Source organism: Gossypium raimondii, chromosome 3 (assembly GCF_025698545.1).
Source record: "Gossypium raimondii isolate GPD5lz chromosome 3, ASM2569854v1, whole genome shotgun sequence".
Classification (NCBI taxonomy): Eukaryota; Viridiplantae; Streptophyta; class Magnoliopsida; order Malvales; family Malvaceae; genus Gossypium; species Gossypium raimondii.
In genome coordinates, this window is record NC_068567.1 from 43,065,732 (window position 1) to 43,091,210 (window position 25,479).

The following is a 25,479-nucleotide window of genomic DNA, read 5'->3' on the forward strand; positions in this document are numbered from 1 at the left end:
TAATTTGCCTTTACAGGAAAAAATGTCAACTATCTTATATGAAGATAATGTAGCATGTATAGCTCAATTGAAGGGTGGTTACATCAAAGGTGATAGAACGAAACATATTTCACCAAAATTATTCTTCACCTATGATCTTGAGAAAAGAGGTGATATAAATTTTCAACAAATTAGTTCTAGTGATAATTTAGCAGACCTTTTTACTAAGGCATTGCCAACTTCAACATTTAAAAGACTACTACACAAGATTGGAATGCGTCAACTCAAAAATGTAATGTAATGTTGCCATTAGGGGGAGTTTAAAATAAGTTGTACTCTTTTCCTTTAATCAAGGCTTTGTCTCATTGGGTTTTCCTGGTAAAGGTTTTTAATGAGGCAGCTTGTAATAGAAGATTGTGTACTCTTTTTCCTTCATTAGGTTTTTATCTCACAGGGTTTTTTCTAATAAGGTTTTAACGAGGCACATTATGTACAAATGGACATTGAAGGGGGAGTGTTATGAATATCTTATTAAGTGGATGTCCATCGTGATCAATATAAAATTTTGATGTAATTTAAATTCTAGTAGTTATTATAATTAGATCTCTACTTCTTTTATATTTCTTATGCGTATAAATAGAGACTACGATGAAGCATTGTAATCATTCATTTGATTAATAAAATACATTCTCTATTGCTTTCATACTTTATTTATTCTTTATTCTCTCCATCCCTCTTTATTTTATAACAATAATGATTTTTAACCCTCATTTAATGTAAAAATAATCTAACATAAAATGATTCACAGACTAAAACTGTTTTAATTTTCATTTGGAAAACACTGCTCTGAAATGCAGAAAAGGAGGCTTGCATTCATGTAATAACATCAGTTGATGTACAAATGAATGAGATAAATATAAGTAGATGTGGCACCATAATTTGAGGAAGTCATTAGGTGAGTAACATTGAGCCAACTAGAATGATTAGGATTCCTATCGTTTCTTTTCCTTTATTGAAGAAGGGGAGTTATAATGGCAAATGTTTACTTCAAATTTGAAAGTTAAAAAGAAAAAGGGGTAAAAAAAAATTTTATTCTTAGCAATGATTACAGCCTTCTTGAAAGTGACAAATCTTGCTTCCTTCACCTTTAGAAAAGCTGCCCTCTGAAACAAAACAGTAATAACCATTAAATCAGGTGTTTAGTTGGCTCTCATTTATGTTTACAGCTTTCCTTAATCAACCACTTTCACCCCTACCAAAAATGTCACGTGCAAGAGGTGTGGCCTTCACAAATATTTTAAATATCTGTTTTTGTAATAATAAATAATTAATGTAAAAAAACAAAGATTTTATTACTATACGTACGAGTCAGTGGAGAAATATGTAGTGTACATAAAAATAAGATGTAAATTGGAATTCATGCAAATTTAGGATGTGATGTGAATAATGACAGTTTTGTTTAATGGTGGGGTGGGTTCACTGTCACAAACTCTCTCCAAGTCTCTAAACTCTTTATAACCAAAGACATGGCTGCCCTTAACATTAACCGCTGAAGGTGGGTTTCAATGAAACAAGAAAAAAGAAAAGCCTTCTTTCCTTTTTTAAGAAAAAGGGTCTTAAAGCTTTACAAAAAATAAAAGCTGATTGCAGAAAGCAATAGCAAGCTTTTCTTCTTCTGCTTCTTCTTCATGTTTCTTCTCTCTTCATTTTTGTATTATCAGTAAAGCTGAATTCCCTCTCCGCCACCTGTTTCTAATAGATTGATTGATTTGTTGTCACTTCCAACCCCAACGTCTACTCTAAACAAAGGCGGTCAGCAGCACCCAAATCCAATAGCAAACATGTTGGATAACTCTACTGTTTCCCTTCTTCCATCTTCCCCCTCTGATCCTCTCTCTTCTTTCCAAAATGGGGTCTCCCACAAACGAAAAAGAAAGCCAGCAGGCACCCCTGGTAATATAGCTGCTATAATTAATTTAATATCCTATTTTTCTTCTACTTAATCCGATTGGTTTTCTTTATGTTTTTGAATGTAGATCCGGATGCAGAGGTGGTTTCTTTATCTCCAAAAACGTTGTTGGAATCAGACAGGTATGTGTGTGAGATCTGCAACCAAGGGTTTCAAAGAGACCAGAACCTTCAAATGCATAGGAGGAGGCACAAGGTTCCCTGGAAGTTGCTGAAAAGAGAAACGCAAGAGGTGAAAAAGAGGGTATTCGTTTGCCCTGAGCCAAGTTGCTTGCACCATCACCCTTCCCATGCCTTGGGAGATCTGGTTGGCATTAAGAAGCATTTCAGGCGGAAGCACAGCAATCAGAGAAAATGGGTTTGCGACAAGTGCTCCAAAGGATATGCAGTCCAGTCTGATTACAAGGCTCATCTCAAGATTTGTGGCACCCGTGGTCATTCTTGTGACTGTGGTCGTGTTTTTTCCAGGTCAGTTTTTTCACAATCCCCTCAAAAGAGTGCCTTAGATTTTCAGAAACAACCCACACGTTTTTTTTATGTTATTTTATTTCCCCTTTTTTCCTATATATCGTATGTAATTATGATAGCTTTTCTTTTTCTTTTTCATTCGAACCCTAAAAATAGTTACCCTCAATAAACAAAAGCCATACATTATACTATACTCCTCATTTTTCCAAGTTCCGTACTCCAGACCCTCTCCCGAAGCTAAAACAAAATCTAAATTATTCAAAATCCAAGAATGATCTGTTCTACAGTACAAAATGACCTCATGTTTCCATTTGCTTGTGACCTAGGCTTTTGCCAATCCTAATTTATGGGCACTTGCCTTTACTATTCCCGATAACAGGTCTTTTGTCTGGTTTTAATATAACCCAATTAGCCGTATATAATTAAAAAACTAATTAAAGTGTTTTAATGAACGAACTAATATAGTATTATCAAAACTTATTCGGTCTTGAAGCTGAGAGTGAGACCCCAGTTCATTTCTTTTTTATTTTTTAGCGTTTTAATTTAGCTAACCCTACATGAACTGGACTTGATTGCTTCCTTTGACTTAGTTTCTGTTATCTTAACTTGATTATTAATGTTATATTTATCTGATTTCAGGGTGGAGAGCTTCATTGAGCACCAAGATGCTTGCAGTGTTAGAGGAGTCCAACCTGAATTGCAGGCGGTGCACCCTGGTTGCTCCTCTCGATCGGCTTCAAGCACTAGTCCATCAAGCGATGCCAATGTTGGCATATTTCCCGTGCCTAGAATTGGATTGTCAATTACGAAATCAACTGATCCGACTGTTTTCTCGTACAGTAACGCATCTACTTCTGACCACCACCCCCAGCCGCAACACAACCTTGAACTTCAGCTTTTGCCATCATCAACCACTCACTCAGATGAGGATTGCGCAACTCATTTGAAGCTTTCCATAGGATCAAGTGACGGCGGTGAAAAGAATGAGCCTAGCAAGTTTAGTTTGGATACATTTAGGGAAAAAAATGCCAGTGAAACAGTATTGGAAGCTACTAGGTTGAAAGAGCTGGCAAGTGAGCAGCTAAAATTGGCCATGGCCGAGAATACCTACGCTGAAAAGGCTAGACTAGAAGCGAAGAAGCAGATAGAGATGGCTGAGCTTGAGTTTGCAAGTGCTAAAAGGATAAGGCAACAGGCCCAAGGTGAACTGGAGAAGGCTCAAGTGTTGAAAGATCAAGCAACTAAGAAGATAAGTGCTACTATCATTCAAATTACTTGTCAAGCTTGTAAGCACCAATTCCATACATCAACTGCTGCGGTTCCAGCTGATGAGACCTCACTTGCTATGAGTTACATGTCTTCAGCCACAACTGAAGGAGAAGGAGAGTGACGGTAAGTTGAGATCATACAACGATAATGATCCATTCTTAGCCTCCAAAGTCTCTTTGTTTTGATGTACATGTTAATTTTTCTTTGCAATGCCTTGTAGTTCACTTATTCTGACAAATTTCGTGACTTTGAAAAAGGAAAAAAAGAAAGGGGGTCATCTCAAGCATTTCCTGTACTGATTTAATACATCTTCATTTGTTTGTTTAATAGAAAAGTAGAAGATGTAGTTTAATGTAATGTAATGCGGTGAAGTGCAACAATATCTGTATGAGATTCTGATATGAAAAAGAAAATGATTACGCGTTGGGATTCTCCCCATCTCTCATTGCAATGCGCTAGAATACCTGCAAGGATGTCATGTGAATGTTATAAACATTACGAATTTTTGTCTTGGGAGTTGGCACTTGGCATGATTGAACAAGGTATCCACCACTCATATTATTACTTGGAATTACGGAATGGAGGACATGTACGTATATGTAACTAGGAGTGACTACTAGCCTAAGCTATAAATGATGACTTTGCATCAAATACTTAATGCTAAATTTGGGTTTCCGTTTTAAAAGCTTGTGTTAAATCGTAATGTTGTATCCACTGTGATGGGTTTTCCTTGTGCTTCAAGATCAGGAAGGAAAACAGAAAAGGAATGATCAAGAGAGGCTCCCAGAAAAGGCTTATTGCTTGCTAGATTTTAGGCGTAATTGTATTCGAAAGGTCTGCAGTAAAGGGTATTTAGCTAAGTTTCAAAATGGAAAGCAAAGGAAAAGGAGGAGCCTGTCTTCCTATAAATGAATGACACATGGAAAATGAAACTCCTCTCATTGGGTTGGGATTTTTTAGTTGTTTTTACATATATTGGGGGACCATTTCAGCTAGAAAATAGGAAGAACCATTCAAAGATGCTGACCCATATATTCAAAACCCAAATTCAATGTTTGGATAGAAAGAAAGAGAGTGGAAAAGGAATGTCATTTTCATTGCATTTGTTGTGTCCTTTTAAATGCTTATAAAAAGCACCATGTTTTTCAGTGCCATAGTTGGAATGGTTATAGGCAGGCAATAGTCCTTCTCAAACATAAACAACACTCACTTTCTCAGAAATCAGAAGAGGTTGCAGACACCCGACACCCTTCCCTTTTTCATTAAAATTTTTTTACCCTATTATTTATAATTGTTACAAAAATGAATAAAACACACAACCATTTATTCATTTTATGACCACAAAACATAACAAACAGGATCCCTATATACACATATATTTTTTACTTTCGGATGTTCAGCCGAGAAGACAAGAGTGAAAATGAACCAAAAGGTTTCCATTTTCTCACTTTTTTGTTTTTTGGAAGCTTGGGGGGGGGGGGGGGGTTGTATGACAGGACCACATGCAGCACTCTTTCCCCACCTTTTAATGCAGCTTCCTTTTTTTTGTCCTTTAGATGGCAAATAGCAAACGAATGGCAGTAGTGTTAATTTTGGATTGCTTTAGGCTTTAACACTTATCTCCCGAAATTAAAAAAAAAGAAAGAAATGAGAAGGCCTTTTCTTTCCCTTGTAGTAATCCAAACAAAAGGTGAAAATACTTGTATTTGTAAATAGAAAAATATATATAATAAAATATTCACAAAAGTTGGTTTGTCTCCTCCATGTCTTAATCTTGGTGGATAGCTATAAAATCTCTCCTGAATGGAATATACTACAGGAATGGGAGGAGTGGGAAAAAAAAAAAAGAGAGCCCTACTTTTAGAATAAGTAATTGATTTTATAATAACACCCATGCACATGCACATGCACACTATGGGACAATGACATTCTAATCCCTATTGCATTTTCTTTCTTAAATGTACTAATAGGTGAGATTTAATTAACCCCTATATTTTCAGTAAAAGTATTAAAGAAGCTCCTATACTTAAGGTCGGATTGCATTTCGGTCTCTCTATTTAAAAAAAAGATAAATTAATCATTGTACATTTCGAAACGTGAAAATTAGCTCATCCGTTAAATTTTATTTGTTAAATGATAATGTGTAATGTTAATTTAAGTGGTTAATTACTAATTTGGTCCCTTAACTATAGCTAAAATATCATTTTGATTTTTTAAAATTTAATAATAATTCTAAAACTTTTAAAAAATCATAAAATAAATATAAATTATTAAAATTATGTTAATATATATTTTAAAAAATTATAAATAAAAATTTCTAAAAATTTAAAATATATATGTAAAAATCTAAAAAACTATTAAGATTTTTTATCAAACTTTTAAGTGGAAACCCAAAACCATAGTGTTTTTATAAGACTTTCTTCCCTCTTTACAAAACCCAAAAAATAAAAAGGATTTTCCATGCTTGATTGAAGCCATAAATAAATAAAAATTAGACTGAAACAAAAAAATAAACTACAAGTTTTGATTACTCACTTTTAAATTTCTCATGCTTTCATTAATGTTTAGTTTCATCTTCATCATTCATGCTTCCAACTAAAATGTACTAAAAAATTATTTAATATCTTCTTCCTTCTACTTCAGTGAATACTCATTTTCGTATCTCCTAAGCTTTTGTATCTCCTTGTGGTGTGTAATCACTATTATAAAATTTTGGTTACTCATCTTCGCATCCCCTTAGCTATTACATGCTTTCCCGCTTGAAGATCTTATTGTTTAATATCCTAAGAAGCTTTAATCTTATGTTATTGGGTTTAACAATTTTTGGGTTTTAAACTTTTAATATAAATTTCTACATTCTGAACAAGGACGGTATGAGTTTTGAAATTTTAAAAATAATGTTTTAAACCTATGGGAAGAAATAAAATATAAAAAGTAGAATTTTAATTTAAAATAAAACCCCAAAGTCATTAACACTTCTCTAGATTTGGAGAAGTAACAAAAGGAACTCCTTGTCTTCATCTTCTTCTTCGCTGCCAAAAGGATATGCAAAATGAAATATTTTGTTTACTGTAAATATGTTGTTCCATTAGTTTGATTGTATTTCAACTGTAATAAAACAATGATTTTATTGAAATGAGTGCTTTTAGAATTGCACTGAAGAGTGTTTTCAACACGTAAGGTTAGTGTCTCGTTGTATCAGATAATTCTCATTAAATCGAGAATTTTATTGAAGATGGAAATGTTTCCCCATCATTGAAAGAAAACTCAATTTTTCAAAAAAAAAAATGAAAACAAAAACACCATGATTCACTAAAAAAGAGCTTATTTGGATGTAAGTTTTGGCTTTAATAAACCTAGGTTTGATTTTGTTTTAACATATCTTTTAATATTTTAATATATAATTTATTTTATTTTTAGAATTATTGTTAATTTTAAAAAAAAAATCAAATTATTTAAATTAGTAACTAACCATTTAAATTAATGTTTCATTAATTATTTAACAGATAAAATTTAATGGAGAGGCTAATTTGCATGTTTCAAAATGTATAAAGACTATAATTTGTCTATTTTTTAGTAGAAGAGCTGAAATGCAATCTGCCCCTAAGTACAGGGGTTTCCCCAGTGCTTTTACCCTATTCTTTTTGTTATACTTATATTTATTAAATTTTGTGAAATCTGTCTTATAAACCCTGAAAAGCAAAAGTTAAAATTGAACAAAAAAGTTAAAGATTGGCAAAAATTCTATAAACAGATTAATGCTATACTTAAAATTTTTTCTTTAAAAAAAAGCTTTTTTTTTTCAAAATAAAAATAGAATGATCGAATTCGAGACATATAAATAATAAAAATAAAAATTTTGGGACCAATTTTATTTTTTGGGATAAAAAAAGCAAGGCAATTGACTTGAGGGTGGAATATGGGTTGGAGGGAGAAAGGGGCTGGCTAAAAAGGGTTTTAGAGATTCTGAGGCCCAGCTTCAACCCAACACTTATGTCATTTTAGGGTTTAGCCCTTTGTATAATAATCTCGTAAAATTATTAAAATGGTGTGGTATGTTATAAATATTATATTATTATAAAGCATATGTTCATTAGTACAAAAAGTTGATATATTTTATATGATTATTTGAATCAAATTGGATTGGTTGGATTAGGATTTGGTTAGGGTATTGGTTAGGAGAAATGCTTTAAACTGGTTGAGTCACGAATCGATATTGACCAGTTAAATCGAGCTTAAAAGTTGGTTAAACCAATTGAACTGATTTTAATATTTTAATAGATATTTTTTATGAATTTTTTTAATAATTATTTAATCAAATTGTCCAGATTGGCGAACAGATGGTTTAACTAGTTCGACCACTGATCCAATTTTGAAAACCTTGGTACTTTAGGATTCTATTCTCCATAAGGAGTAGAATTTTATTTCATTTATACTTCGTATATTTATAAATATAGACTTTGGAAAAGCATTGGAAATATTTAATTGATGAATAATATTACATATTTCTCTTTTTTTTCTTTTGTTTCTTTTTAACTTTTTATTCTTTATTTTATTATATGTTATCAACACAATTTCGCTCAAAAGTTAGTTCCTTTGTATCAATGATTAAATTTATCCTTCATGATTATTAAATTTATCCTTCATGATTTTCAAGATTTTAGACGACAAGATGCAAAGTTTTACATGAAGTTTCTTTTATTTAATGTTTCATATTTGGTTAGTTTTTAATTAATTAATTATGATTAATTATAATTGTTTTGATTAATTTGTTTTATTTTTATGTTCTTAAAGACCGTGAAAGATTTGATATCAATATGAATCTTGATTCTTAATCTTTGGATTTATTATTGATTAAGTCAGGACAAAATTTAGATTTGATAAGGAATTTCAAAATATTTGACAAATCTTTTAATTGAGGTATGACTATGACTATGACTATATATATATATATATATATATATATATATATATATTTATAATTGCATGAAAAAATAATATATAGTACTAATTATAATTTATTTTAATAAAATTATATTTTATAATTGTATGAGATAAAAAAACATTAATGATTTTCGAATGTGCTAAATGTACTTCTATAGTAGCGATATTATTAAAAAAATCTAAATGGATTAAATCATGTTGGGTTTTGAGGTAAAAGCACACTAGTATCAATTATTTTTATTAAGCATACATATATATATCAACTTCTGTATTATGAAAATGAAGCAAAATGATGATATTAAAAATTTGGAGCAAGTTTTGTAAAGTAAGCTATTCGTCAATAAAAGCGGAACTAGTAGTAGTTCTGGACAAAACAAAAGTAATCATGAAGGATATCTAGGAGAATATAGAGGTGGACGAGGAACACGTAGATGTGGTACTCAATTAGTTGGTATAGGCCAAACAAGAGAAGATAAACATACATCTATTCATGGACGATAAGTTAGAGGTTGAGGCCAAGGTAGATGCAAATTTCAACAAGAACTTAAATCTCAGGTACAATGTTATAATTGTAGCAAATATAACCATTTTAGTTACAAGTGTAGATCAGCTTCCAAAGTGGATGAGGGAATTCATGTAGCAACAATTAAAGAAGAAGAAAATGTGGAATCTAATGTGTTTCTCACTAAAGAAAGTGAAAAATCAAAGAAAAATTTTGATATCTTGATAATTCTGCCAGTAATCACATTTGTGGTTGAGAAAACCTATTCTTAGAATTGGATGAAACTATTCATGGGCAATCCACTTTTGGAGATAAATCACACGCTGCGGTCAAAGGTAAAGACAAAGTCACAATTACATAAAAAATTGGAGAGAAGTACATATTAGATTTTATTATGTACTACCTTTGAAAAGCAACATTTTTAGTTTTGGCCAACTTCTAAAAAAAGGATATGAAGTACATATGAATGATCGTTTGCTCGACTTAAAAATTAAGAGTGGAGAATTAATTTCTCAAGTTGATATGACGCGCAATCGTCTGTTCGCTATTGACATCAAATCAAGAGAAGTGAAGTGTATGAAGATTGCTATCAAAGATGATTCTTGGTTGTGGCATTTAAGGTTCGGGCATCTCGGACTTTTGGGCCTAAAGCTACTGTCAAAAGCAAAAAGATGGTGAACAAATTGCATCAACTATGTGATGCTTGCATTAAAGGGAGACAACATAGACAATTTTGAAGTTGGAAAATCCCGAAGAGTCGATAAATCCGATGTTGCTTAAAAACATCATTGGAAGTTTAGGGTATTTGACTATCACACAATCAAATATAATGTACGCTTCCAACAAAACTTTCCTTAGAATTTCTCACTGCAATGGTTTCTAAGGCAGCACCAGGGGGTTAGCAGGAGCCTTGAACCCCTAAAATGTAAAATTTCAATATTTACCCTTTAAGTTTTACAAGATTTTAATTAAATAAAATATAAAATTACGCTTTGGCCTATCCCAAATGATAAACTTTTGATTTAGTCCTTTAAAATTTGTAAAGATATAAGTTATTGAAATTGTGAAATTGCATTTTAGCTTAAATAAAAATATACAGCTTAATTCTGATCCATCAAAAAAATCTTCTAGCTTCTCCCATGATGGTTTCAACTGCGAATCTTGATTTTCTCCACGGTTTGGATAAGGTGAAATTATCGGATTTGATCCCTACTTTGCTGATGATGATTGTTCAATAGGTGGTTGCAAAGGATGTGATTGGGATTGGAGGACCAGAAAGTGGCAGCGGACCCATTGTTGTCTTCAATAGAGGTCTAGTGTCATCTAGAAATTGCAAAGGATGGACATTGTTGCTAATCAAGATCAAGGCGTTTTATAAAGAAAAATCGATGACTCCAATCCAAGAGCTTATAGTACTTAAGATCAATCCAAAAGGGCAGATAAAATGGCGACGTCACCAGCTCCATTGCAAATGTCGGTCCTAACGACAGTTTTTCGGAGTAACATTTAACCACTACTGCTTATCCAACATACACTGCCATAGCAGTGGCCCAAGGAACTGACCAACAAAAAAAAGAGCAACAATATCCAGCCTCTATCGCCAAACCGTCTTTCACTAACAACTATACTCCTCTGCTCAGTTGAACCATGGAGGGAGATGTCAGTGATTGAGGTGAATGGAATGGTTGTTGCTAATGACTTTTGATTTTTTCCCAAAATTTTTTATATTATGAAAGTAAAACTAAAGTGTATTGGTGATTTTTTATTTCTTGCAAAGCTTGTTTGAATAAGAATCAAATAACATTTTTTAATGTTTAAATATTCAAAGTGATGTGAATCAGTTTTCAACTGTTGGTTTAAGGAATAAAAGAAGGTGATGAGTGATGAGAGAAACAAATTTAGTAAATGTTTGCTTTATTTCAATTATGAAATATTTGGGTTTAAACAATATTCAACCTTTCCTCAAAATTTTATTTTATGCAGCGGCTGAGTTAAGAAAATTTAGAGTGTGGGATCAAATTTTAACATTTTTATATAAACTAGTATATAATCTTGATAAATTAATGTCTAATATAGTTACAAAATTATTAAAATAATAACTAAAAGAAAGAGTCACATTAAATAAATTCTAATAACACCTATTCTCTTCACAGTTGTCAATGATGAATTATCTTCCCTTATCAATGTTTTTAAAAATATGAAATAAATAATTTTCAAAATTAATATTTACTATTATCAAATAATACAATTATATGTAGTTTTAATTTTAATTAATATACCAAATAAATTCAATATTTATACCAAAAGTTCAATATTCAATTTTTCAGCATTTAATTTTTTCGTTTATCAAATAACAACTTAGTAAATATAATTACTATGACAAATTATATGAAATATGAGATCAATTGAGTACATAAATAAATTTGTTATTTATAATTTTTTTTCATGAAGCCAACATATAACTAATATTTTTTCACAAAAATAAAAACCATATAAGTATTTTTTTGGTGTCATGAGAATGCAATATATATGTCAAACACAAGATTAACACAAAACAAAAATTCACACTAGCACCTAGGGATGAGAAAAATTCGATTTGACTCGAAAAAATCGAAAAAAAGTTCTAATTTCGAATTACTCGAATTGAATTAATCGAGTCTAACTCGAATTTTTTTTTTCAAATTTTGACTTCAAATCAAGTTGAATTTTTGCATTCGAATAACTCGAATATCAAACCCTTTTACTTCCCCCAAAACCCCCCAAAACTTTTTTTTCCGAATTTATGTCTACTATTTATATCATTGAATTAAATTTCACATTTTGTACTAGTAACAAACCAATTTTATCTGGCCCAAACCCAAACCAAATAAACAGAACAACAAAACAAAAATAAAAATAAAGTCTATTTACATAAGCCCAAATACAAAAAAACCCTAAAAGCCCAAAGCCCACTATCTAAACCTAAAATAGAAAACCCTAATTCCCCTAAGCTTCCAGCTGTTGTCGCTCCTCTGCCTTTGCCACGTCAGCAGTTGCGCCACTCGAGGTTTGCCCTCCTTACACCGAAATGGCAAGGTGTGGTTTCCATCACCGTTGACCTTGCCACAGAAACCTGCAAAAAAGAAAAAAAAGAAAAAAAAATGAAGCAGAAGCAGAACAACAGAGGTAGAGAAAGAAAAATTAAAAATAATATATTCTATATTCAATGCGACTATAAAGCCGCAACCACCATATGTATTTTTTTTACACGAAGAAATTTGATAGAGAATCCAAAAATAAAAAAAAGGTGTTCTTTTTATTTTCAATCCATTATTTTTTTCTATTTTATTTTTTATAAAAAACATTAAAAAAATAAAAACAAGATTTAAAAAATAATAACTTACCGCACCGTTTCTATTCCCATCTCCATTAGCGGCGGCTCTCTGCCTATTTGAGGGGTTTTCGAACCCATTGGGGTTCGTCGATGGCTTCATCAAAGAAAAGAAACCGAAGGGTTCCTTGGTTTTTTTAGGAATATCGATAAAGTTTTAGGGGTATTTAGTCTTGGATTTGGGTAAAGGAAGTCGAAAGGATCACAAGGAGGTGTTTTAGGTATTTTCTGACCACTGGAGGGGGCAGTCACTGTCGCTGATGACTGGTGGTCACAGTGGCCTTTGTGATTAGAGGGTAAGGCCTCTTGAGAGAAAAAAACAGAAGAAATGGAGCTTTTTTTTAAACGGGCTGTTAAAATGAAAATTTGTTAGATTTTTTAACCTAAATAAGCTCTCCAAACAACATCATTTTGGTCTTGGCTTAAAACGCCCAAAACCACGTCGTTTTGGAGCCTAACCCAATAACCAGATTCAAATCTCCTGGGATCCATGTGTTTTCATAGAGGGGGTCTAAATGCTGCCTAAGTCCCTCCGCTTTTAGGCATTATTTCATATGGTCCTAATTTTGACTTTCTCCTTTTTTTTTAAATTAAGTCATTTAATTTCAATTTGTTTCCACTTTAGTCCTCCGACTGTTGACCCTTTTTGGGAATGACACATGTGCTGGGTTGGGGGAAAATAACATCTTAGGTCCCTGAACATTTTCATTTTGTTTTAATTTAATCTTTTATTCATTTTTTTGTTTTTTTGTTTTCTTGCAATTCAGACTTCAAATTTTTTTGGGGTTTCAATTTAGTCTTTATTTTTAGAATCGGTCCCTTTATTTTCTGTTATTTAAATTACAGCATGCTTAAATTTTATTTATTTATTTTTTGCCCTTTGAATTACGAATTTTATAAGTTTACCCTCAAATTTTCCAGTTATTTTCTTTTAGTCTTTTATTTACCTTTTTTAAATTTGCCCTTTAAATTTTGTTTAAATTTCATTTTAGTCCTCTATTTATTTCATTCAACATGTTTATTTCTTTTAATTCCTTGCACTTTTAATCTTTGTTATTTATATTTACGCCTTTTAAATTGTATAATTTATTATTTAACCCTTACTTATTATAATTAATTATTATTAGTGCCAATTAACATTTTAAACTTATTATTAATCATGATATATTGCATTATTTACGTCCTTATGAAATCATATAAAACATTTAAACATGTTCGTCTATCTTATGTAATGTTTTATGCTCGAATAAGTCTATAGCATGTCATATTAAAAGTTTCATTTTCACACACACTACACCAAAACAGGCTTTTAGCGGCGTTTTTAGTGGCGTTTGGACAAAAAACGCCGCTGAAAATCGAGCATTAGAGGCGCTTAACATAAAACGCCACTAAAGATAGAGCATTAGCGGCGTTTTCCCAAAAAACGCCGCAAAAACCTAAGCCCAACGTCATCGTTTTGTGACCTTTCGGGGCTTTAGCGGCGTTTTTTAGAAAGCGCCGCTAATGCTCAGGCTTTTAGCGGCGTTTTTGAGAAAGCGCCGCTAATGCCCAGGCTTTTAGCGGCGTTTTGGAGAAAGCGCCGCTAATGCTCAGGCTTTTAGCGGCATTTTTGAGAAAGCGCCGCTAATGCTCAGGCTTTTAGCGGCGTTTTTCAAAAAGCACCGCTAATGCTCAGGGCTTTTAGCGGCGTTTTTAAAAAAGCGCCACTAATGCTCGGAGCTTTAGCGGCATTTTTCAAAAAGCGCCGCTAATGTTCGGGGCTTTAGCGGCATTTTCCAAGAAGCGCCGCTAATGCTCAGGATTTAGTATTTTATCTGTCTATTTACTATTTAATTTGTTTATTTAATTATATTAATTAAAATTCAATTTATTTTTAATTGAATATTGGTTAAAAATGGATAAATTTGAAATAATGACACGTAAAAATAATTTGAAATAAAAAACATAGAAAAATAATTGTTAAAATGGAAAAATTAAAATACTATTATTTAAAATAATTTTAAAATTTTTGGGTACATGACTGATTGATTTTAATTTATATATTAAATAATTTCATATATAATTGTAAAAGATACAATAGTATTAATTTTAAAATATTTAATTAATTATCATTATAGTTTAGTGTTTAATATATATGGTTTAGGGTATATGGTTAATTTAAGATTTAAGGTCGGTTTAGGAGTTGCAATTTTAAGGTTTATAAATTATGGAATTAGGGACTATGGATTAGGAATTTTGGTTTAAGGGTTGTGATTTAAGGGTTAAGGGTTAGGGGTTAGAGATTAAGTGTTAGGGATTTAAGGTTTATGGATTCGGTGTCAAGTTATAGGGTTTAGGGTTTAGATTAATTAGTGTGTTTTAATTTATATTAAATAAGGTTTAGGGGTTAGGGATTCGGGCTTAGATTAATTAGTGTTTTTTTAATTTATATATTAAATAAGGTTTAGGGGTTAGTAGTTAAAGATTAAGGGTTAGGGGTTAGAGGTTAGAGGTTAAGAGTTAGTGATTTAGGGTTTAGATATTTGAGGTCGGGTTAGGGTTTAATGTTTAGATTAATTAGTATTTTTTTAATTTATATATTAATTAAGTTCTTATATAATTGTAAAAGAGGGGTTAAGGGTTAGAGGTCAGGGGTTTAGGGTTTATGTTTTATGATTTAGGGTTTAAAATATAAGGATTAAGGGTTTAAGGTTTAGATTAATTGGTGTTTTTAATTTATATATTAAATAATTTCTTATATAATTGTAAAAGAGATAATATTAATTTTAATATATTAAAATTATGATTATAGTTTAAATTATTTAAGAGATAATAGATCAATTATATATATTAAATAGTTTAAGATTTAAGGTTTACTTTAAATTTGTTAAATGATGAAATTTTATACAATTAATTAATGTTTTTATATTTAAAAATATTTAATCTAAACCATTTGATATATTTAAATATTAGATTTAAAAAAACATTGATAAATAAATAAAAAAGTAATGATTGATATTGATAGATAACTATCTATTTTGGATAGGACCAAATTATAACAAATAAAAATAAAATACAAAACTAAAATCATTCCACATCGAACATCATGGATAATTCTAATAAAATGGAGATTAGATTGGAAAAGAATAATATAAAATCATCATTAACATCTCAATCTTTAATGAAATTTGATATGTGAGAGATTGATTGCTTACATTGGATAATTCTAACTTAATAATTAATTACAGCCATTTAATCATTTGTTTTTATTAAAATATATTATATTTCTTTTGAGAGTACTTGGTTTTTTAATAAACATCTAATAAAAAATAGTTATAATAAATATTTTATAAAATCACATAACTAATAATTTTTAGCAGACAAAATAAAAAAATTTTAACAGAGCAAAACGGCGTCATATTGATCAAAATGAAATAATTTTTGTGGCGTTTTTATGAAAATGCCGCAAAAGATTAGCAATTACGGCGTTTTTACCACAAAAAAAATTTACTTTAAATAAATGACGCCATTTTATCCCTAAATTCCCCCTAAAACCCTAAATTTTCCCCCTAAAAATAATCACTTCAGACACTATTACTCCCTCAGCTTTGCGCCAAACCCTAAAGCAATGCCTCCCAAAGCAGCTAAATCCCTAGAAACAACGAACTCGCCTTCAACCTTCTTCTTCAAACCAAGTCCCCCTCTCTCTCTTGCTCTCTCTTTGCTTTTTTGCCTGATTTTTTTTTTTGTTTTTTCTTAGAAAAAAATTGTTTGCATTTATTTGCATTTTTCACTTTCTCTTCTGCATTTCAGTTACGTTTTCTGCTCGTTTACTCAGAAAATGATACCACTTTTTTCTCTCTGTTATCATTTTCTAACGTTCAACTTTCTCTTTTGCTGCATTTCATTTTCCATGTATCCAAACAAGCTCTTTTAATTAAAAAAAAGTTCATTGAGCTGTTATTATTATTATTATTATTATTATTATTATTATTATTATTATTATTATTATGGTTAATTTTCATACTAAAATGACGACTTAGAAAGGGGCTTCACCTAAATAGGGTAGGGAACTTTATTAACAATTATTATTATTTTGGGGTAATTCCTGATGAGTCCCTGGATGGTTGGAGTCTTATTGTTTCAACGAGGCAAGTGGGTGTTCCAGATCCATCATCGAAGCTGGAAATACATATTTCCAGGATTTTAGGCAGTTTTTCTTAGTTGTTTTATGGGCTTAAATTGAAGCCGTTTAAGATCTTCTACTCCGTTTCACTCCAAGCCTTTGTTTCGTAGACATCTTCAATCCATGAAGTAAGTTCCTTTTTCCAAATCTTTGTTTCGTATAAATGCTTCATATGAAGTCAGATGGGCCATATAGCGGCAAATTGTGAAGGAAAGGCAAAGAGGTCCCCAAGTCAAATCCTTTTTGGCTTAAGATGTCGTTGAAATGGCAGTTTTATTTTATAGTAATGTGATGAAAATTCTGTGTTTGAGACACAACCGTTGTTGCGTTGACTGTCTGTTTAATTAACGTAGTTTTCATATGTAAAATACATATTTCAACAAGCATTTTAGCTATGTGTATGCTTTTTCTGCTATTTATCTTTCCATTTGGTTTATTTATTTATACCGATGTTCAGGTTTATTTCCCTCAATTGGATTCACCTCCACCAAGATGGGTTCATTTCGCTCATGGGTTACTTCTATTTTTTATATCAGGTTTATACACCTTAAAGTTATTTCTTCTTTATGGTCTCGTGGTGCGTTATGTTTTTTACTTTAATTTTTAGTACCAATCTTTTTTAATGTATTACTAATTGCCTGCTAGACTTTTGATGCTGTCGATTGGAAGCAAGCAAGAAGAACAAACTCCTCTAGTCCCCTCGGAGAACTTTTTGACCATGGTAATATTACCTTATCTCGTCTTTTCTCTTTGCCATTTACATTAGAAGTTTGTATTCTTACGAAATAATTATTTTTGGCGGTTTTGAAATATTACAGGGTGCGATGCGCTTGCATGTGCGGTACATGTATTTAACTTGTTGCGTTGCATGACAAAGGCTAATGGAATTCCTCATTATATAAGATTTGATTCTTTTCGTAGTTCGAAACCATGGCCTTTGGGAGCACTGCTATGTGTGGAAGGGACAGTTTCTGGTTCTGGGTAATTTCAGCTGTTCCATTTTACTGAGCTACATGGGAACAGTAAGTAATCCGAAGTGTATTCATTTCTTTCCTTGCAAGAAACCATGCTGTACATTGTGCAATTCTTCAATACTTGGTTTTTTTCTAAAAGGTTTTATAAATTTGTTTCCAATGTTGCGATGATTTCATGATATGTTTGAGGTTTTTCAAGTATGTTGCTTGCCTCCAATGCTGGTTCTTTTTGCATACAGGTCAAGTTTTTAGCAGTGCTGATCCTTATGTTGTTTTCTTTTTGTGTTTTCAGCTATTTCACCAATACGCTGATCCTTCCCGTAGTTAATGGGCCAACTGAGGGTCTTGCTCTGATATATGTAATGCACTTTTTGACAGGATTTTTGGTACAAAAATCCATTTGATTCCTTCTTTTATTATTAGGGGTTAGTATACCATTTAGTACCTGAATTAACTAATATTTAATTTGGTACAAAAATTAAGTATCACTTAGTACCCTTATGATTATTTGTAATAACACACTCTGTTCTTGCACCTTTTTTACAGCTGAGCTTCTTATGTTTGAAACGCGGGAGACGAAAAGAAAAATATCTTTGTTGCCTTTTGGCCTTACTTGATCTGATTTTTTGATTCCTTTGCAAATCAAATTTCTAAGCTTTTGATCTCTGCTTCAAACAGGTATACATAAAAAAAAAACCTTTTTTCTTCAGTTTTCTCATTGTTTTATTGTGTTTACTTGGTTTTAACTTTTTGCTTGCTTTTGAGTCTTAGATCTGCTATATTTTTTCAGTGTTTGATCATTTTGTTCCTTGTTTTCACTTTAAAATCCCTTTATTCATGATTTATGCTAACCTATTTCTTTAATTCTCTGTTTCCAAAGTTAACGGAATCTATTAACTTTAACTATTAATTCAAAAGTTAATCTTTTTCTATGCAAAGAACAAGCATGGGGTTTTCTTTAAATTGATTTTCTTGATTTTTTTTTTACACTTAAATTATTTTCTTTGCTTGCAGATCTTTTCTTTATTAAAATTTCCATCTAATTTTTGAGTGCTAGGAAATTAAAACATCATGAGGCACCATCCAACAGCTCAATATTTTTTATCTCATATTCTCTGTTACTATAGCACAGTGGCTAGGATGGCTTGCTAAATTTTCTTAAATCTCTGAACTTCCTGTACATTGATGAATTTCTTGCCACATTTTTGTGTGGAACAATTCTTATTTTAAATTTGAAAATAATATAAAATAAAATAAAATACAAACCAAGTGTTAAAAGAAGTAGTCCAGTAAATTAACAATTTAGAATCTAGTTGTATCTTTTTCAGTTAGTATACTTGTATTACTTGACATCTTTCGAAGGGTTGTTATGAGAGAATACTTTATTGGGTTGTATTCTGGATCAGGATCTTCACTTCTGCTTTAACATTTAGTTCTATTGTATTCTTTTATTGGAAGAACTAGAAAGAAATGCAGCAGTGTTTTATTGTTTCGGTCATTAAAATTGGCATATATACAATTGTGAATTTTGAATTCTACTGTCTAATATATCGTAAAATATGAAGGTATAATGTGTCTCTGCCCTTTTCAGACCTTATTTTGTTGCAAGAGGATTATTATGACCATAGCATATTACATATATACAATAATTCGTATTATTTTTAATGCACCTCTGATGCCTATGAACTTAGACCAGCTTGTGAAGCTGTGATGCAGCAGTGTATGTGAATAAATTTTCATCACTTGCTTTCAGGTGGTTGAAAATTATAAAGATTTTGCATTCTTAGACTATGCACATTATACCAAATAGAACATTTTACAATCCGTTAGCTTCATAACTTCATTCATACTTTTAGCCCCATTTATTTATTTATTAATTGAAAATAATGTACATTATACCAAGCAAGCAAATGTACATTTTTTTTTCTGAAATCTGTCAAGTTTACATAATGTTCTTATGCCATTTCTTCAATACCTTCTTCTATAAAAAGGTAGTTGCTTGCTTCTACCTTCAGCTTTCCCATACTTTACTTTGCTTGTTCATGTAAGTCTTTGTAATTATCATTAAACTACTTTTTCGTTTCTAAATTATGATGCTCAGTTAGTGAATCCGGAGAGTGGCTATAATTATAGAGCTGTCAAAAGATGGACTTCACAAAGGAAGCTGGGTTACTGCCTATTGGACTGTGATAAAGTAAGTATTTATCTTAACACTTTGAATCAATCATTTGTTTTGCATGATATATTTATTCTTCCTTGTATCTATTATTCCATGATTATTCCATTTTGCTCAGATATTTGTCCCCATACACAAAGACATACATTGTTGTTTAAGGAACACATCGGATGTGTATGTCGGCTTTCATCAACTACTTTCGAAGGCCTTACTAAGAATTGAAATGGTGTGCAAAGAGATTGCTTCTTCTGATATAGAATCTTAGTTTCTTCACTTGTATTAGACTCAACAATGGCTTGCATTGCATTGGTGTTGATTTTACCTAAATTTTGAGGTTTATAATTTATAATTTTTATTAACTATTTATGTTTTCTCACTTTTATTAATTTTTATTATTATTTAAGCTTCCTTTATTTGCCTTCTTTTATCATTTTTATAAAAAATTTAATTTAAATAATATTTTTTATTTATCCTTAAAAGTATATTTAAAGTTAAAATTAAAAAAATAAAACATAATATAATATTTATCATAAAAATAAATATTATTTGATTAAAATAATTTTTTTGCATGATATGTTTTTAGCGGCGTTTTTGCGAGAAGCGTCGCTAAAGGTTTGATCTATAGCGGCGTTTGTGGGAAAATCGCCACTAAAGGTCATGGCCTATAGCGGCGTTTGTGGGAAAAACGTCGCTAAAGATTATGGTCTTTAGCGGCGTTTGTGAGAAAAGCGCCGCTAAAGGTCATGGTCTTTAGCGGCGTTTGTGGGAAGAGCGCCGCTAAAGCTCATGGTCTATAGCGGAGTTTGTGGGATCTTGACTTTTAGCGGCGTTTATCTTTAAAAATGCCGCAAAAGTTAGCGACGCATTCAATAGCGGCGTTTTTTGCGGCGCTTCTCAAAGCGCCGCTAAAGGCCTAAAAAAGCGCCGCTAAAAGCCTGTTTTGGTGTAGTGACATTGTATATTTAGGAATTTGAACCAAGGCGATATTCCTTATTTCAAGGATTCGAGAAATTGTGCCCTTAACTTACGGAGTACGATTTTCTCCTTGATCTGAAATAATCGAACATCCCTTATTATTTATTATTTTTTTTAAAAAAATAATAAATAAAATGAATAATAATAATTAAAAATATAAGGTTTGGGCAATAATTAAACGGTGAGCGTTCTTATTTTCGAGAATTCGAGATTTTGTGCCCCAACTTACGAGACATGATTTTTTGTCTTGATCAACCCAAAATGAGAACGTCTCCTCATTAAAAATTCAATTTAGATCGAATATTTTTAATACCATCAAATAACACCAACCAAGGAGTGATCGTATTTTGAATTCTCTTCGAATTTTCAATTTTCAACATCAAGATATTAAGTAATTAACTAGGTACCAATGTTGGGCGTTATGAGGGTGCTAACCCTTCTTTATATGTAACTGACTCCCGCGCCCATTTCATGAATTTTGTAAACTGAAAAGTACTGTTTTAATTAATCTAACATTTTATTAAAATGACCAAGTTTTGAGGTGCTCCAGTCTCACCTAAATAAAAAGGATTGGTGGCGACTTCATTTTTGTCTTTTTTAAAATAAAAAGTCTATCTAAAAATAAGGGAGTCAAGCCGCAAATTGATTACTTTTTGGTCTTTTTGTCGAAAATTGATAATTTAGTTTAAATTGACGATCCCCTCCTTGTATTTCATCCTTCATATTTTATTTTAGTGGTAAATAATGTTTTTATTATCTTGGGTTACATAATGATTTAATATGTCTGCTTTATTGGTTCGAGTTTCTCTTAGTATATTTTCACATATATTGCATGGCATAATCGTTCCATTTTACCCTTTTTAAGTGGGAGTGAAATGCTATTCCTTCGTGAGGTCTTCACCTCCGTATAGGATAATGGATCGCTTTCGGGATACATCCGTACCTATGTTTTCGTGAGGTTTTCACCTCCGCACGGACATAGGGAAATGTATTACCCTGAACTAAAATCAGTCCGTATGAGCCTATAATGGGTGAGGATTGAGAAATCTACTGGTTTTGGTACCCTTACTTTAGAACCAAACCGCAGATAATGAGCCCTAAGAACCTACCCTAGGTAGAACCATATCAAACCTTTAGTGGTCATCCGAATAGATGTTCTATTTATTATTTCTTGCTTTGTATTCTTGTTTTGTATAAAATGTACTAACTTGTTTCTTTTTATCTTGGTTGTTATTGCATTGCATTTTTATCTTAGAAAAGGGTGTTGATTCGTGTTCAATTGCTAAACACAGAGCTTGTCATGGAAAAGGGATTTCTTGATAAAGTGGAAGACAATGCGGCTGTGTGAATATGGTCCGAGAAAAGACAATAAGAGAAAGACGACTGCCTGTCAGAGGGGAACATGTCGGAATTATGGGATTTCACCCGCATTAGTGTGACTCAGAATAATCTTCAAGAGCAGAAAGAAATTTGGGATTAATGGGATGATGAAATCAAACAATTATTCTACCATGAATATGGTGATTTGCCTTATCTACTCGATGTCAAAGTGGATAAGTACCTATTCCGAGCTCTCGCTCAGTATTGGAATCTTGCCTATAATTGCTTCACTTTTAGGAAACTAGACCTAGTGCAAACCGTAGAAGAGTACACCACTTTGCTCCGTTACCTAAGGATCTAAATCAACAAAGCCTACTCTAGAGTCGCCAATATCCCGACTGTCTTAAAGAGACTAATGAACATAATTGGGATGAGCGAGCAATGGGTTGCGACTCGGATTAAACAAAAAAGAGATAGTAAATGCATCAATTGGAAAAGTCTGAGGGATTTGATCTTGGTACATCCGGATACGGAAAAAATGGTCGACATTTTCGCCTTCAGTATTTATGGGTTGGTCATCTTCCCCAAAGCACTAGGGCAAGTAGATGATACAATTTTAGATCTATTTGACCGACTTGACAAAAGGGTCACTCCAGTCCCGGTAATTTTGGCTGAAACTTTTAGATCTTTAAGTGCATGTTAGAGAGCGGGTGAAGGAAGATTTATCAGATGTGCACAGCTCTTGCTAGTCTGGTTTCATAGCCACTTCTAGAAGATAGAAAAATTCTCTTATCGAGTGTTCTCCAAAAACTATTCTCCGCTGAAAGAATTTATGGCTATCCAAAGACAAGACAAAATTTCTGAAGAAAAGTGGATGGCAATTCTCCAGAGTCTCAAAGACGAAAATGTTGAATGGAGGGCCCCTTGGATGATCCTTGATAAAATTTTGTACCGATGTGGAGACTTTGACTGGGTCCCTTTTCTCGGGATATAGCGAGTTGTTGGATATGCCCTTCTACTTGTATTGAGACAGTATAGGTTGAGGCAGTTTATTCCGGTAGCGCAATGGTTGGCTTAATGTGAGTTTGCATACAAAGGTGACAATTACAAAAAGAAGGTTCGTAAAATTTCGAACGCATAGAACCAAACTCACAAAATGAAAAGATTTGCCGCAAATCCCATGACGACCCTAGAATACGATTGATGGTGGGGTAAAAGAATCAATGACAATGTCCTTTCGTCAAGTTAAGAAAGTATCCGACTGATAAAAGAACACTTGCAAGTGATCCCGTCTGAATTAGATATCATAAAGCAAGACTTTGAAAAGAAGAGTTCGGAGTTGGGAAAAAGGATAAAGAAGTTAGAAGAGGAAAAAATTCAGCCCTAAATACGAATCAGAATCAGATCGGGGCCAAGAATTAGATTGGCTTCTTAGGAAAGTTAAGGTTTTGGGTATTAGGGCAAGGTCATATATGTAAAATGTATCCGTTTTATGTAAAAAAAATTATTTTCTAGTAAAGTTATTCTAATTGAGTTGAACCAGAATCAATGCTTTTTTTTGCATTTATTCATTAGCCTTAAATTTCATTACATGTATTAAATTTCATAAAAAAAACCCTAATTAATTAAAATTATGACAGTTATCCTGGAAACCACCAAGAATTTGCCAACTGAATATCGTTATGGTACCCGCAGTAAAACCAAAGCCATGGATCAAATGTTAGAGAGACTAGAACAAATTCAGAAAGACATGCAAACAGTTGCAAGATCAATTAGCTAAGGTGTAATAAGACATGAAGGACCAAATACAGGAGTTCTAAAGAAGCATAATAAGCCAGTTGATCTAGTTACTGGCCGGAAGGATTGAAAAAGGGAAGAGTAATTTGATTAACTCTGGGGACAATAATGAAAACCCTACATACCCCTCGGGCGTTACCCTAGTAAACGTACAAGCCCAACCAGATACATATCCACGAAGAGTACCCGCATAAGACCACAACAATACCAGGCTGGCACCTCAGGGCCGGTGAATTACCCAATGGGTTCAGGTTCCAACCCCGAAGATAATTCAACCAACCCCATTGTTCCAAATTTGGACAACATGGTAAAAATGGTGAGGGCAAGAGTAGAACTACCGAAGTAGCTAGAAGATTGGTGTAAGTGGTTGGAGGAAAAATTCAGAGCTATGGAGACTGTTGACTACCTTTGTGGGGTCGATGCCAATGAATTAAGTTTAGTTCCGGATCTGGTGCTCCCACCAAAATTTAAAACTACAAAATTCAAAAAATACAATGGGACTAGTTACCTTAAAGCCCATATCACAATGTTCTGTCGAAGAATGACGGGATACGTCAATAATGACCAATTGTTAATCTATTACTTCCAATGGTACAATCAACTGAGCCTTGCCAAAATCAATTCATGGAAAGACTTGACATAGGCTTTCATGAAATGATATAACTATGTGACCGACATGACACCCGATATAATTACGCTGCAAAACATAAAGAAGTAAAATGAAAGCTTTAGGCAATATACTTAAAGATAGAGGGAGGCGGCAACACAAGTTCAGCCACTTCTTTTGGAAAAGGAGATGACAATGCTTTTTATAAGCACATTGTAAGCCCCGTTCATTAACCATATGCTAGGTAGTGCTACCAAGAGCTTCTTAGATATAGTTATGTCCGGAGAAATGATTGAGAATGCAATAAGGAATGGAAAAATAGATGCAGGGAAAAGTGCTAAAAGGTCTACCCCGATAAAGAAAGAAAATAAAGTAAATATCCCAGACGTGTACAATAAGAGCTATTCAAAACCGGTCATAGAGGCGCAACCAAGGAGCTTGACGACCAGCCACCAAGGCCCTTCGAGGTAAGAATCCAATTCAAGGCCAAACACAGAAAAACTCAAATTTATGCCTATCCTGATAACATATGGAGAGTTATATCAGAATCTGTTCAACGCGCATGTAGTATCCTCGTTTTACTTAAAGCCCATGCAACCTCTTTTTCCAAAGTGGTATGATGCAAATGCTCAGTGCGAGTACCACGCAGGAATAACGAGACACTCAATTGAGAACTGTACTGCATTCAAGAAGTTGTTTGAGAGGTTTATTAAGATGGGGATTGTAAGGTTTGATGATCCCTAAAGACCTAATGTGTCAGGAAATCCGTTGCCCAGTCATCCTGACCAAAGGGTAAATGCGATAATCGAGAGTGGGGATAAGAGGACCAAAATCGATATTGCGGAGGTGAAATCCCTACTAAAATGGGTTTGGTAAAAAATGATAGACATGTGATTGATTATTCAAGATTCAGAGGAGATACCCAAAGGAGTGAGGAGTTAGTGTGAGTTCCACACTAAAGAATA

General features: G+C 32.5%; 1 protein-coding gene and 1 long non-coding RNA gene across 5 annotated transcripts; both read left to right on the plus strand.

Annotated features, from left to right (window-relative positions):
* The first annotated feature begins 1,508 nt into the window (after positions 1-1,508).
* On the plus strand, positions 1,509-4,122 carry LOC105794337 (zinc finger protein SHOOT GRAVITROPISM 5). Its single transcript, XM_012623477.2, has 3 exons — positions 1,509-1,932; positions 2,016-2,415; positions 3,055-4,122. The coding sequence occupies exons 1-3, from the start codon at positions 1,821-1,823 to the stop codon at positions 3,803-3,805; spliced, it is 1,263 nt and encodes a 420-aa protein (XP_012478931.1). The 5' UTR covers positions 1,509-1,820; the 3' UTR covers positions 3,806-4,122.
* Positions 4,123-16,055: 11,933 nt separating this feature from the next.
* Positions 16,056-23,692, plus strand: LOC105794338 (uncharacterized). 4 transcript variants are annotated; one of them, XR_001133876.2, is made up of 9 exons: positions 16,058-16,793; positions 17,123-17,201; positions 17,311-17,386; positions 17,484-17,506; positions 17,587-17,687; positions 17,932-18,064; positions 18,186-18,317; positions 19,741-19,833; positions 19,934-20,179. It is a non-coding gene; the product is annotated as an uncharacterized LOC105794338 (long non-coding RNA). The 4 variants fall into 4 exon arrangements; XR_001133870.2 differs by having other exon boundaries at positions 17,484-17,501; XR_008194470.1 differs by lacking the exon at positions 19,934-20,179 and adding an exon at positions 22,083-23,692 and having other exon boundaries at positions 16,056-16,793; positions 17,484-17,687.
* The last annotated feature ends 1,787 nt before the right edge of the window (positions 23,693-25,479 follow it).

Bases quoted from the DNA above. Each gene is read 5' to 3' on its own strand.
- LOC105794337 (XM_012623477.2), top strand. From the start codon at position 1,821: ATGTTGGATAACTCTACTGTTTCCCTTCTTCCATCTTCCCCCTCTGAT. The intron at 1,933-2,015 runs GTAATATAGCTG...TTTTGAATGTAG, and splicing joins AAAGCCAGCAGGCACCCCTG to ATCCGGATGCAGAGGTGGTT. The intron at 2,416-3,054 runs GTCAGTTTTTTC...ATCTGATTTCAG, and splicing joins TGTGGTCGTGTTTTTTCCAG to GGTGGAGAGCTTCATTGAGC.